This window comes from Nicotiana tomentosiformis, chromosome 3 (genome assembly GCF_000390325.3).
Source record: "Nicotiana tomentosiformis chromosome 3, ASM39032v3, whole genome shotgun sequence".
NCBI lineage: Eukaryota > Viridiplantae > Streptophyta > Magnoliopsida > Solanales > Solanaceae > Nicotiana > Nicotiana tomentosiformis.
In genome coordinates, this window is record NC_090814.1 from 95,573,285 (window position 1) to 95,587,415 (window position 14,131).

The following is a 14,131-nucleotide window of genomic DNA, read 5'->3' on the forward strand; positions in this document are numbered from 1 at the left end:
TGAATCTGGCGAGGCGTTTTGTGGCCGGAATTATGCTTCCGATGAGTTTGGCTTGCTCCAATACCCACCATTGTATGATATTGGCCGAACTTCCTGGATCCACCAAAACACGTTTGATTTTAAAATCTAGTACATTTACAGAAATTACTAATTCGTCGTTGTGCGGCAACAACAGTCCCGCGTCATCCTCCGTGAAAGTGATGTCGTCTTCAGTGACTTCCCGGAGTCTCTTGCTATGGGTTATTGATACCTTCATCTTTTTTGCTGCCGAAAAGGTAACCCCGTTGATCTTGTTCCCCCCGAAGATGATGTTGATCATCTCGTGCGGAGGGTCTTCTCCTGCTTTCGAGGCCTCCGCGTTATCACGGTTGCGACCATAGTTGTTCTTGGCCCGGTCACTTAAGAATTCTCCGAGATGACCATTTTTCAGAAGTGTTGCCACCTCTTCACGCAGATGTCGACAGTCTTCATTCCAGTGGCCATTTGTCTCGTGGTATTCGCACCACAAATTGGGATTCCTCTAGCTGAGATCGAACCTCATCGGCTTCGAGAGCCGTGCTTCTTTAATGTTTCTCATAGCCGATACCATCTCTACTACACTGATGTTGAAGTTGTATTCTGATAGCCTAGGTAGGAAGGATCCCGTGTACCCGACGTTACTTTCCGACCGCGATCAATTCTTTTGTCGGTAACGAACCTGTATGCCGACCAAAAACCTCTGCCGCATCCTTCGGCCCATTCATAGGGCAAAAACCGGCCCCTCGAAGACCGTCTATCTGTGTTGAAATTGTTTTTTGATTTTTATTTATTTTTCTCCTGGTCTTTTGCTAACGACGGGAAGCCAATATGATCATCTCCAATCCTTATCTTAGACTCATACCGGTTGTAGACATCCGCCCAAGTCGTCACTTGGAACTCAAGCAAGATTTTCTTCAATTTCCGGGAAGCGTCAGCACTTCTCGGGTTTAGACCCTTGGTGAATGCTTTAGCCGCCCATTCATCCGGAACATCCGGGAGCAACATCCGCTCCTTTTGGAATCAGGTGATGAATTCCTGCAGCAACTCGGACTCTCCTTGTGAAATTTTGAATATGTCGGCCTTTCGAGCCTGCACCTTTCTGGCCCCGGCATGGGCCTTAATAAAAGAGTTCGCGAGCATCTCAAAGGAATCTATGGAATATTCGGGTAATAGCAAATACACGTCAAGGCTCCCCTCGTGAGAGTCTCTCCGAATTTCTTCAGCAAAAACAGATTCAATCTCATGGGGAGCTAAATCGTTCCCCTCCACCGCTATTGTATAGGTAGGAATATGCTCCTGAGGGTCTGACGTTCCATCATACTTCCGCACATCGGGCATTTTAAAATTGCCTCGGAATTAATTCTGGTGTGTGCTTGGTTTGTACGACAATCGAGTATACTTCTTTGAGTCTGGCCCTTTCAGCACTAGTGGTGCACCCGGGATTTGGTCCATGCGGGTGTTCACTTCCCTCATAAACCGTAAGAGTTTGCTCTTGAAGGGATCGTTCTCGTTGTTGGGGCCGAATCCTCCCCCCAGCCCCATCAAAGCCAACCTTGCCCCTCGGGATGTTGTTGTTGACCCTCCGTGTTGTTTGATTTGTGGGAACACCGGGAGGAACTCGACCTCGTCCATTCGCGTTATTGGAAGCCCCCGACAACGCCTGCTTCAACTCCGTCATAACCTTATCCTGCCGAGTGAGATGGCCTAGAATGACCGCTTGTTGCTCTTGTAGGACCCTTACCACTTCAACAACATGCTCCTCTTCAGCATCATAGGGAGTCGCCTCCCGAACATGTCACGGGTACTGCCTGTCGTGGACCGGCGTAGCATCGTTTCCCTCATTGCGGGTGTCACTGACTAAATCCTCGTGATGAGGCTGGTCTCCTTGGGACTCAAGATTGTGTGTGTTGTTAACACCATTATCTACCATTTTTGTGATTTTTTGCTAAGACAAATAATCAAAGCACGTTAGTAAAAGAGGCAAGGATCAACTCAATTACACGGATGTCTAGGCCCCACGATGGGCGCCAAACTGTTTATCGTAAAACGATACAGTTGAATTCGTGGTTTCTAAACAAGTGAATTAATTCGATCCTTAAATAATAAAAAAATTGAGAAAATATGCAATACTTAGCCTTGATACGAAGATGAGATAGCCGAAATAGTAGTTTCGGGAGCGAGACTTCCGGTTACAACAATAATGAGATCAAAAAGTAAGGAGACAAAATTGTATAGAGCTTTGAATAGATTATAACGTAAGTTTGTCAGAAAATTCGTGTCCTTTATAATGATAACAGAGCTCACTATTTATAGTTGCACCTAGGGAACACGGTCCTAGGATCACGCTCTTCTTTAATGTCAATTATGAGGGCCATTGAAAAATGTGTAACGGTGAGCATAAATGACAAATTCTTTGTAACAGACAGTGTACTAAATACTTGTGGAATATTCTCCATTGAATGATACAGGTGACAGGTATTTATTGCATCTTTATGAGCGTCATTCTTTGCGGTGACTAATGGAACAATTGTCTTTGGTTTTAACTATTCTGTGCCTTCGGCTCCACGTGTGACTCTCTCATGCAATCACCTATCATAACATATTTTACCCTATACTAGTATTATGGATACAAAGCCAATCATATTGGATATTTTGCTGCATAGTTTTTCAAAAATCAGTGAAATGACGTTCATAGAATATGAAACAAACTATACTGGCTAAGGAGAAAGAAAATGCATAAATGATGTCATGGAATAGATGGATCCGCAACTATGAATCGAACCACTTCAAAATTTATACATTGAATGGGTAATGATGGAGGGAGACCCCAAGTGTAATTGTGAGCGATGACCGATATTAGTGGCAAAAGAGAATAAGACAAAACAAGGAGGAGAGGGCATAGATGTGGCCACACTTGAGCCTAAAGATCATTTCTACACTTAACCGTCTAAACTTAATATTTCGGCAAAATCTCTATTCAGAATATCTTAAATGCTCGCTAAGCAGCAAATACTTGGACCTTGTTCATTGATACCATAGTTTGCATTACAATTAGAGTCGAAGTATATATGTAAAATACCCATTTGTTGTCTCCGATTCTATAATTTTTAACTTTTTTCCTCCTTTTTTTTGCCCTTTTCACTTTATAACACCGGTTTAACCAGAACGGTAAAATCCGTTATCCATGAAAATGTGCTAATGACACAGTTTTATTTATTTAGCTTATAGAACCCGTTACGGTGCAATAGGCTTTTGGAGAACAAGACAAAGTGCGTGACTTGGGCGATGGGTTTTGCTAGGGCTTTGTAAAATCGCGAAACCTCCCTTCGTCGGACTGTCAATCGACAGTCATTTCCTCTCTCTCGAACGTCCAATCCACATTTCCGATTCACAGAAACATCAATGAACGCGGCGAGGTCGAACTCCCTCAGCAAGCTTCGGCTGCTGAACCACATACTTCAATCGCCGACCACCAGAGCAGTCTCCACTCTCTCTTCCCCGATTCTAAAGCAGTCCTCTCTTATATCCAATAAGCTCCCGCCACGCCAACTCTCCCCTTTCTTCACCTCCGTCCGCCATTTCCGTAACGCTCGCGACCCCAGCGTGAGGTAAAATTCTCGATACTGTTCTTATATTGCTATAATTTTACTGTAATTTTGTTTTCTGTGAATAATTTGTGATTTTTATGAAGATATGAAATCCCGCCGCCAGTTAATTGGGGAGTACGAATTGTGCCTGAGAAAAAGGCTTATGTTGTTGAGCGGTTTGGGAAATATGCGAAGACGTTGACTCCTGGAATTCACGTATTGATCCCTTTCGTGGATAAAATTGCTTATGTGCATTCGCTAAAGGAAGAGGCAATTCCTATACCGGACCAATCTGCCATTACCAAGGACAATGTCAGCATTTTAATTGATGGTGTTCTCTACGTCAAGGTTAGAAAACCTTAACTAGCTTTGGATTGAGCAGTTGTTGGTTGTGCGCTCACGGAAATGAGCTGATGATGTTTGATTTTTGCTGTTTTAACTGTAGATTGTGGACCCTAAATTGGCGTCGTATGGGGTTGAGAATCCACTGTATGCGGTAATTCAGCTAGCACAGACAACTATGCGAAGTGAGCTTGGTAAGATCACCCTGGACAAGACCTTTGAGGAAAGGGACACTTTGAATGAAAAGATAGTGGTGAGACTTTTACTAGCAATATTCCGTAAAATTCTAGCCCCAGACCCCTTTATTTCTGCTCATTAATAGCATTTGTCCAGTATCTATCTGTTTTTTATCATATATGATAACATGTGGATTGTTTGATCAGTTCCTTGGACTTATGGTTAGCTGAAGCTGAAAATAGAGTAATTTGCCTATGCAATCTGTTGGATGTGATTCTTCACGCTTGAGATGCAAGTTGTTGTATGTGATTATTCATTTTGGAGATTTGAGCTAAGAATTTTTGATTCGATGATTTACTTATCTTGAATTTTGATTTTGTAAGTTTCACATAAAGTTGATCTTATCAAATAAGTGTCCCATAAGGTTGATAGATTTACCTGCTAGAACTTTGTTTGGTATGGTTTTAAACAACTCTACCATTTTAAACAACTCTACCACTCAAGACAGGCTGCCCTCTTTCTTTTTTTTCTTTTATGACAGAGGTGTCCGGGCCAACTAATGATGACGTCAACTATACCATCAGGCATACCAGGTAACTCTTCCCACCAACGCTTAGGTAGATGGGAAGAAATCACCTAGTGTTTTTTTTGCCTACTAGGATTTGAACCTGAGACCTCATGGTTTTCCTCCCACATCATTGACCACTAGGCCACACCCTTGAGTGACTCAAGAATGCTAAACTTGTTGGGAAGCATAGACTTTAGCCAACCAAGCAATTTTTCTCTTAAATTTTTTAAAGCAAATAGACATTGTAAAAGCATGAGCCTTAGTTCACCTAGCGCATGCAATATTAATGCTCCTTTTGCTGGTTTTGCAACTTGACATTGCTCTAATAAATGGTTCACATCATCTCGCAACCATTTACACATGAAGCACCAGTTGACATGTGTTATATCCCTTTCGTTATATTTTTAGCAGTTAGTATCCCTGCTTTTACTGCTATCCATGTGAACAAGCAAACCTTTCTCGATGCTCTAGGTATCCAAACAGAGAAATATGGGCATCCACTATCCTCTCTTTTCAGTAACTTGTGTTAGAAGGACTTCCCTAGTAACTTGTGTTAGAAGGACTTCCCTAGAAAATTCGACTTCCCCTGCCTATAGACTTCCATGTGTCCAGCTTTGATCGGGTGAGATTTGGTCTGTAAGGTAATTTTATCGGATTTGAAGTCCTTTTATCTTTCGATGTTGTATGTTTATTTTGAATCTTAAGTTATATAATGATCCATCATCTTGTTCTTTGTATAACTGGTCAAATGCTATCCTTTCTGGCCCGATATGCGGAAAATTAGTTGGGTATTCGACACTTAAGATGTCATCCCTACACCATTTGTCCTTTCAGAAGCTGATCCTGATCCCATTACCAACTTTAAACGTGACGTTACAGCTGAACTCTTTCCATCTTTTCATGATATCCCTCCATAGTTTGCACTCATAAGGTAGAGTGGTGTTTTCGGTTTTCCATTCCTCCTCATCATACTTGTCTGCATTCACTTTCTTCTATAAGCTCTATTTCTCATTACTGAACCTCCGAAACCACTTTCTTAAGAGTGCTTTGCTGAATACTCTTAAGTGTTTCAGCCCGTGCACTCCATACCTTAAAAAAGATGTGACCAAGTTTTCTATCACTCTTATCGATGCATGCGTGGTTGGGACACTTGAAAATGAAACTTTTTATCCCATAAGTTGTGTTCCTCTAGAAATTTCATTGTAATGTCTTCAACTTTTCTATCACTCTTTCCGATGCATGCGTGGTTGGGACACTTGAAAATGTGCTCCTGATCAGGCTTTCTTTACCTCCCTTCGCCAGGTATCTTTTCTGGCACTCTGTCAACCTCTTCTCAACTTTTTCTAATTTAGGATTTCATACTGCAAGGCCCTTGTGTGATGCTCGTAATCGATGGTCCTAATGCTCATTGTAATGTGTCTACTACATTTATTCATTTGGTGTAAACTGCAAATTGTATATGCAATCCCAAGCAAGTTGGGGTCGGCCATTTAAGCCCATCTTAATTCTGTTGACATGAAGGTTGTATATTTTTTGTGTACATGTTGGTAGTTCCTGTTATCCCAAATTACCTATTCTCTTTGTATTTCACCGTTAACTGACTTTTTTTCACTATCAAATTTGTTGCTTTGTTTGCTATAGTGTAGTTATCCCCGTGTTTTGGATAGCGTGCGACGACAAATAGCGACGAGGGCCTGCTTCACTGAGGCGAGAGGCGAGAGGCGAGCAGCGAAGCGCTCGCCTTTTTGATGTGAAGCGACAATTTATACAAAAAAATAAAATATTATATATATAACTAAAAACTCAATAGCAATAATATATTAATAAATATATTAATTCAAAAATTAAAAATTCAAAAATCCAAAGTGAAGCTCTGAAAAATTGAAAAACAAAAAACAGAGCAGAAAAAAGAAAGAAGAAGAGAAGAAGAACTGAAGAAGCTCTCTGAACTGATGAAAAAACAAAGCTTTTCTCAGACTGTTCTGTTGAGTGCAACAACAGTGATAAAAAACAGAGCAAAAAAAAAGAAAGAAAGAAGAAGAGAAGAAGAAGAAGAAGAAGAAAAGGAAGAAAGAATAGAGCAACACAGACGCTGTTCTGTTGAAGCAGCAACGATAAAAAACAGAGCCCAAAACAAAAAGAAAGAAGAACAGAACAAGAAGAAAGAACAAAGAAAAAAATTGGACAGAGTCACATAACAGAAACTCGAAGAAAGAAGTAAGGAGAAGAAGAAAGGAGAAGAAGAAAGAAGAAAAGAGATGAAGAGAAGCATACCTGATTAAGAAACTTGAAGAAGAAAGGAAATCGTTGGTTTGATGTAGGCCTGCTGTTGACTTGAAGGAGAAAGAGTAAAGAAATCGCGAGCCCTAATTTTTTGTTTTAACAAATCGTTGCTGCCTTCTTCTTCATTCTTTTTTTGCAAAAAAGCGACGCTACAGGTCGCCACACGCTACAGAGGCAGAGGCGCTCGCCTTTTTGAAAACGCTACGCCACATCATGGGAAAGCACCTTGGTAGCTTTGCGCTCTCACAGGGCCGTCGGTATCCCTGATAGAAAGAATCAAACGTCGAATGGTCCGAATGAATGCTACATCAGGAGCCGAGTTTACTTCACTCCCGGTGACCTGCCGTTGTAACAGCACTATGGGTGGAAGTGACTATGTGATCACGGCTTCCGACACAACATTCATCCAGACAAAAGCCCATTGGCTTTTCAAGTAGAGAAAAGGTGGAAAAGAAATTCTAGGAGAGTAATCATTGAATGAAAAAACGTGTAACGTGTATATAATATGTAAATGTAAATACCTGGTCGATACCATATCTCAATCTAGGAAGCAGTTCCTCTACAACACCGAATCCAACAGTAGAAGAAAGAAGAGTCTCGTTCAACCTCCTTTCAAGATTTGATGATTCTATACCAGCTTACCAAACTGACAATTTATCATTCTATTGGATCGTTGTGAGTCCCGTTGACTGAGATTGGTTCACTCCGTCCTGCCTTGACTGCTTATTCTGCCTTGTACACTGACTCCTATTCATATAAGATATTCTATCTTAACTGGCTCGTGAGCAACGACGATCAAAGAAGATAAGGAAATGCCCGACTGAAGTCAAAGACAGGTAAGGGGATAAGAAGATCAGTCTTTCTCCTCTGCAAAGCTATCGAAGAAGAGGAATAGAAAGGTTCATAATAAGCTAATAAGCTTTCGCCCTGAGGCGAGCGCTATTTACAACATTGTTATCCTATTTTGATTATGCTTTAGTACTGAGGTAACACTGAAGATCTAGTTTATTCAAGTAAAATCATGTCCGAATGGATATAAAATTGACTTTTTGAAGAATTTGAATATTGTATGATCCAGAGTCGGATCTAGGATTTGATGACTACGGGTGCCACTATTTTAATGCAAACTTGCCACTAGTAAAGTTGATTGAATTAGGGTACATTTAGTCGGTTTGATCCGTTGAATTAATTCAGTTCGGGTCGGTTCGATCCATTTTGAATTAATTTAGTTCGATATACAAGATTTTTGGTGCATAAATAAATAGGTGATCACCAAATTGAGTAAGTTTTGTCCAATGCGATCTAATTTTCTTGATTCAAATTCTTAATAATACGATTAAAAAATAAAAATAAGAATTTAAAATAAACAAATACACCGCTTCAATCTACACGTAGCTAGATTATTGTTATCTTTGTTGATACTATCTATTTTTTTTTTTGAGATGGTACCAATTTTTATATTCAGAAGCACAAAGGCTGTGTTGGCCATAGCAGTGTTATAAATAGCGCTCGCCTCAGCGCTAATAGCGTGAGGCGAGGCGATGCGAGCAGCCTGCGCTATTTTGGCTCCGTTGCGTTGCGATTGTAAAAGGCGAGCGCCTCTGCCTGTGTAGCGAGAGACGCGCTGTGGCGTCGCTTTTTGAAAAAAAAAGAAAGAAAAAGGCGCAGACATTAAAAGAAAAGACCAGCGACTTAAAACATTAGGGCTTGCAGCAATTTCACGTTTCTTTCTTCTTCAACCTTCAAACAACAGAGCAGCCAAGTCCACCCAAGACGATTTCAACCTGAAAGCATTCAAGTTTCTGCCATCCTCTTCTTCATCCAAGTCGATCCAGCCCAGGTTTCTTCTTCTTCCTTCTTCCTTCTTCTTCCTTCCTTCTTTCTTTCTTTCTTTCTTCCTTTTCCTTCTTCTTCTCTTCTTCTTTCTATTTTTTTGCTGTGTTTTGTCGAGCAACAGTGCAGACCAGAGAGTCTGCGGCTCTATTTTTTTTTTCGTTTTTCTTCTTCTTCTGATCTTCTCTTCTTCTTTCTATTTTTTTTGCTTTGTTTTTTGTCGAGCAACAGTGCAGCAAAAAACAGAACAGAGAGTCTGTTTATGCTCTGTTTTTTTTCGTTTTTCTTCTTCTTCTGATCTTTTTTTTTTTTTTTTTTGTTGCTCTGTTTTCTATTGAGTAGCAGTATTGCACCCTGTTTTTGCTATTGTTTTTGCTCTGATTTTTCAATTCCTTCACTGTTGGGAAGAGGCAGAGGCAGAGAACTTCAAAACTTCAAACCTGAAATTTCTTCCTTTTTCAGTTATAGAGTAGAATTAATTGCATATTGTGATATGAATCTACTATGACTATCTATTGAGTTTTTAATTTTTGAATTGATATATTTATTAATATATTATTGTTATTGAGTTTTTAGTTATATATATAATATTTTATTTTTTGTATAAATTGTCGCTTCACATAAAAAAGGCGAGCAGCTTCGCTGCACGCCTCTCGCCTCAGTGAAGCGGGCCCTCGTCGCTATTTGTCGACGCACGCTATCCAAAACACTGGGCCATAATTACAGAGGAACGGACCAAAATATACAACAAAAATTCCTATCTTCTTGCATAGTCCCTAGAACATCTATTAAAGCTTCTGTGTCCACTGTGTATTCTTGTTTACACCAAAAATGAAATAACAGTAGGCAATTCATTTTTATCTTTTGAGTTGAGTTGGCATTGTCTTCAAAACATCTTCAATTTCTCTCTTTCCAGATAGTCCACCATATGCAGGCAGGAATCAGATCCCATCTATTCTTCTCACTTGCACTTCTTCTCACCTTATTCCAGCATGACAGCAGGTCCTTGGTGCTATTTGGCATGACCCAGTGTATCCCTGTTAGAGCTAGGAATATGTTCCAAATTTGAACAGTCACTGTGCAGTGTAAGAACAGGTGACTATTAGTTCCAATTTTGATACTATCAAAAAATTTGGAAATCAAGAAAAAAATATATATATTAGAAGGATACAAAGAGAAAATGATTAAAATCATGTTCAAATAAAGATCTAGAAAAACAAAAAGGAAAGCAAATATATAATTTAATAAATAATAAAAATGGCTACAAAGAGAGAGGGAATGCAAAGATGAAGATTGAAGAATTAAAAGAAATAAAGAAAAGGAGCAGAAAGAGAAGGAAGAAAAGGGAACAAGGAAAAATAGGCAGTGACTTAGTGAGTATCGATCCTACATCTTGCAGGTGGAAAGTTGGCACTTTAACCATGGCACCTAGAGTGGATTAGTGACTCCGGGTGCCACTATTACATATATACCTTTTGTTGTGTAAATTTTCAATACATATATGAAATTTTACCCAGCGCACGGGTGGCATGCCACCCCCAATGCCCTACATAGATCCGCCCCTGATTGTATCTCTCTGTGTCACTTTTTTTGACAATAAGATGTTTGCAAGTTTATATAGAAAGTCTCATTTTTGGGCAGGTGAAGACATTTTAGAAAAGACAGTAATGCTTGCTTGTTTCCTTTTTTCAATCATTTATGGTTTTCCATGTAGTGTTCCTGTCCTTTTTGTGTGTGTTTGTTCTGTATTGTTTTTTTGTTTTTCCCCTTTTTTGTGTGAGTTCAGTTATTTTATTAATCATTAAAATTTAAGTGAATTACCACTTAAATTAATTCGTCAACTTGACCATTAGGTGTCTAAGAATGATGTTAAGAAGAAACTCCAAGATAACCAACTTACTAATAAAATAAATAGGTAAGAGTTGCTGAGTTAAGACTGCATCCATGATGAGGGTGCTAATATCCACCTATTACTGATTCTTTCGCCATATTCTGTGGACTGTATGCTTTATGAGATGTCTGATGCTACTTTTCTCGTTGTATTGGTAAAACTGAGTCCATTTTCGTCTGGCACATTTGAAGGACGAATAACTGCAACTTTAAAAAACAAGAATCTCATGAAACTAATAAATGGAAATATCATCCAAAAGAAGTAAAGAATTTTATATGCTTAATAAATCGTGTAAAATCAGAGATGAAATTTCGTGGGAAGGAAAGGAGGGTAAAAACAGAACATAGGTTTGAACTAGCAGTTTCAACTGTTTTTAGCCATAAAGGTCATTGATATTGGAGAAGTTGTTTGCTCTGTCATTTAGATGTGCTTCATGAAATCAGAGGAACATCTATAATGGAACGCACAGTTAAATGAGAAACGACTACTGGTGTAAGGTTTCATACTGAATCTAGCGAAATTAGTTGTGTATTTTAACTTGATAACGAATGTTTTGCTCTTCACCATCAAAATACTGCTTTTTTCATCTTCACTTCACTATTTATCTGCACACGAATCCTGAGTCGCTTGTTGAATGGTCATTATCAGCATCAAGTTCAGTACCTGTTGCATATGTTTTATTTATGGCCATATTGATGTTAGCTAGGGATCAGTATTAGTACATAAGCCTATTTAGATGTAGGAACCATATTGGTTGCATTCTAATTCTGCCAGCTACGATGCTTGAGTTTGATCCCTCTGATGCGCGCTTTTATTGCAGATGGCTATTAATGATGCTGCACAAGATTGGGGCTTGAAATGTCTTCGATATGAAATAAGTATGTGGGCTATTCTGCTGATTTTTTCATCATTACAAAAAATGGTTGTGGCTTTACATTGCTGGATATGTCTGTTATCCTTCTTATTTCAGGGGATATATCTCCTCCTCGTGGGGTTAGAGCGGCTATGGAGATGCAGGCTGAAGCAGAACGAAAAAAAAGGGCTCAAGTTCTGGAGTCAGAAGGTAATAGATCCTCTTCCTGTTGGTTAGTTTGCAAAGCAGCAGAAGGGCCATCCCCTATTCTTATGATATCAGGGACGACCAGCTTATTACGTACATGTGCACATAGATCTATCGAAAAGTTTTACCATCTGTGGCAGCTAACATTAACAGTCAATCTGTTCTTACTAAATGTGTAGTCTACTTACTGTAAATCTCTTTGGCTGATAACTTAGTAAGGCCTTGTATGAGCGAAATGATTACCATGCCAATGTAAAATATCAGCTTGCTACTTTTTGGAATTTCAAGTATTTCAATCTGACATGCAGGATTTTTTTATGATGATATTTTTTGACATCTATAACAGGAGAAAGGCAGGCAAATATTAACATTGCAGATGGAAGGAAGAGTTCAGTGATCCTTGCCTCAGAAGCTGCAAAAATGGACCAGGTCAACAGAGCGCTAGGTTTGTTTACTTAGAACTTCACATTTTCCTTGTACTTTAGTGAGATTCAACTCCCCTTGTTCATGGTCAAGGAAAAAGTAGAGTTGTTTTGCTCCAGTGAAACTCTCAAAAGAAGTGCTAGAATTTTTATAAGGAACTGATTTTTTATCCGCCACGGCGACTGTTGGATAAGGTTTAGTGGATGGGTTAGGGTATGTGTGTGTGTTCTCTTTGGTTTTAAAGACTATAAATGGTGTTCATCATGGTCCATTACAGTATTTGGTGCCTTAATGTGGTGCCAAGGTGTTTCAAGTTACAGATAACGTTTTAGTCCATTAATGCCCTTTTCAATCTCAGCTTTCACTGGTTCTCCTCACTCATTTTCTTTTCTTATTGATTGAATCAGGTGAAGCGGAAGCAATCCTCGCTAGGGCACAAGCTACAGCAAAAGGGATAGCAATGGTGTCACAAACCCTTAAAGAGCATGGTGGTGCAGAGGTGAGGTTCTTTGAACACCAGCAGTGCTGGTCCTGATCCAGCAATGGGTTATTTCCTTCTTCCTTCTTCCACCCTATCCCTTCTCTTCTGGCAGTTCTGAAAGTGGAACAGCCGGCTGCTTTCATACTTGTAATGCACCAACTTACAGCAAAGTGTTCTCCATAACATGCAACAAGAATTGAAGAGACATAATTAACGAAATCCACTTAGTAACTTGGATTGTCATATAAATTTTATTGTACCTTCGCCAATCGTAGTCATGCTTACAGCTTTCAATATTTGGTTTGTAGGCAGCAAGTTTGAGAATTGCAGAGCAGTATATCCAAGCATTCAGTAATATTGCAAAGGAGGTGAAGCACAATAGTTACATTATATTTGTGTCAACTGTCAGGAGTAAGTTATTTGCTCACATTCTTATTGTTTCTGTTTGCCTTTCTCAACTTTGAAGGGCACAACGCTGTTACTTCCTACGAGTGCTGCTGATCCTGCTAGCATGATGGCTCAAGCTCTTGGCATATATAAAAACGTAGTGGGCAAGAATTCTGGAACTGAACTTCCTGGGATCTCTCAATCTAAGTTGACCAGAACCACCAGGCAGAGTGATTCATCTGCAGCCACTGGCGATGACAGCTCTCTTACTGCAAAATCTGCTGATGAGGATCATCTGGGTGACCCTGTTTTCTCTTTGCAAAGCCACAAAAAGGATGATTGAGTGTCAATGGAGAAGTTCTCATTTCTATTTTCTTAGCTTTGTGGAGTATCTAGCATTACATGCATCTAATTCCTGAGTAGGTAATATGGCAATGATAAGAGTGCCTATTCTTTTGGCATAGAGCTCACTTGCATGCATCATTTTGGCGATAACTGTGTTTTTGAGAATGGCTGCTATGTTCTGGATGAGACTTTTCGGAAGGTAGAAAAATGGAGAAAAGAAAATAGTAAAAAACTTACAGTTACCTGGCTTTAGTTCCCTCCATTATGTCTTGCTTGCTTGAAGTCAAGTAAGGGCATTATACTAGTTGACTCTCCTTTGAAGTTCGAAGGGTGAAGCAATTCCACAGGTTTATTTTTTTGGAGAACATCAAAGGTAACATACGTTCTTTTGCATAAGAATCTGTCTTCTGATTTCCAAGTTTTTAACTTCTATAAAATAAGTGGAACTTGTACTTTCTTTGCACGTAGATTTTGTTTTAATTCTCTCCACGAAGTGCTGGCCTTGTCAACAATAAAACTACCTAGTAGATTGCTGTGTTTTTGCAAATGAATCTAGTTGAACTTGGTCGAAAAGCCACAAAGACAGTAGCAATAATTGCATCCTAAATACTGACACGGCCAATTAATAGAACAAGCGTGTTTTACTGCATTTGCAGTCTGAATTCTACTAGTATCTTGAGGAAGACTAGAATATGCAGCTTACTGGTATAACTTTTAAGACTCAAAAACAGTGACA

General features: G+C 39.4%; 1 protein-coding gene across 1 annotated transcript; it reads left to right on the forward strand.

Annotated features, from left to right (window-relative positions):
* Positions 1 to 3,259: 3,259 nt before the first annotated feature.
* LOC104120000 (uncharacterized) lies at positions 3,260 to 13,858 on the forward strand. Its single transcript, XM_009631642.4, has 9 exons — positions 3,260 to 3,626; positions 3,710 to 3,953; positions 4,051 to 4,200; positions 11,520 to 11,577; positions 11,670 to 11,762; positions 12,106 to 12,204; positions 12,590 to 12,681; positions 12,972 to 13,031; positions 13,130 to 13,858. The coding sequence occupies exons 1-9, from the start codon at positions 3,421 to 3,423 to the stop codon at positions 13,391 to 13,393; spliced, it is 1,266 nt and encodes a 421-aa protein (XP_009629937.1). The 5' UTR covers positions 3,260 to 3,420; the 3' UTR covers positions 13,394 to 13,858.
* The last annotated feature ends 273 nt before the right edge of the window (positions 13,859 to 14,131 follow it).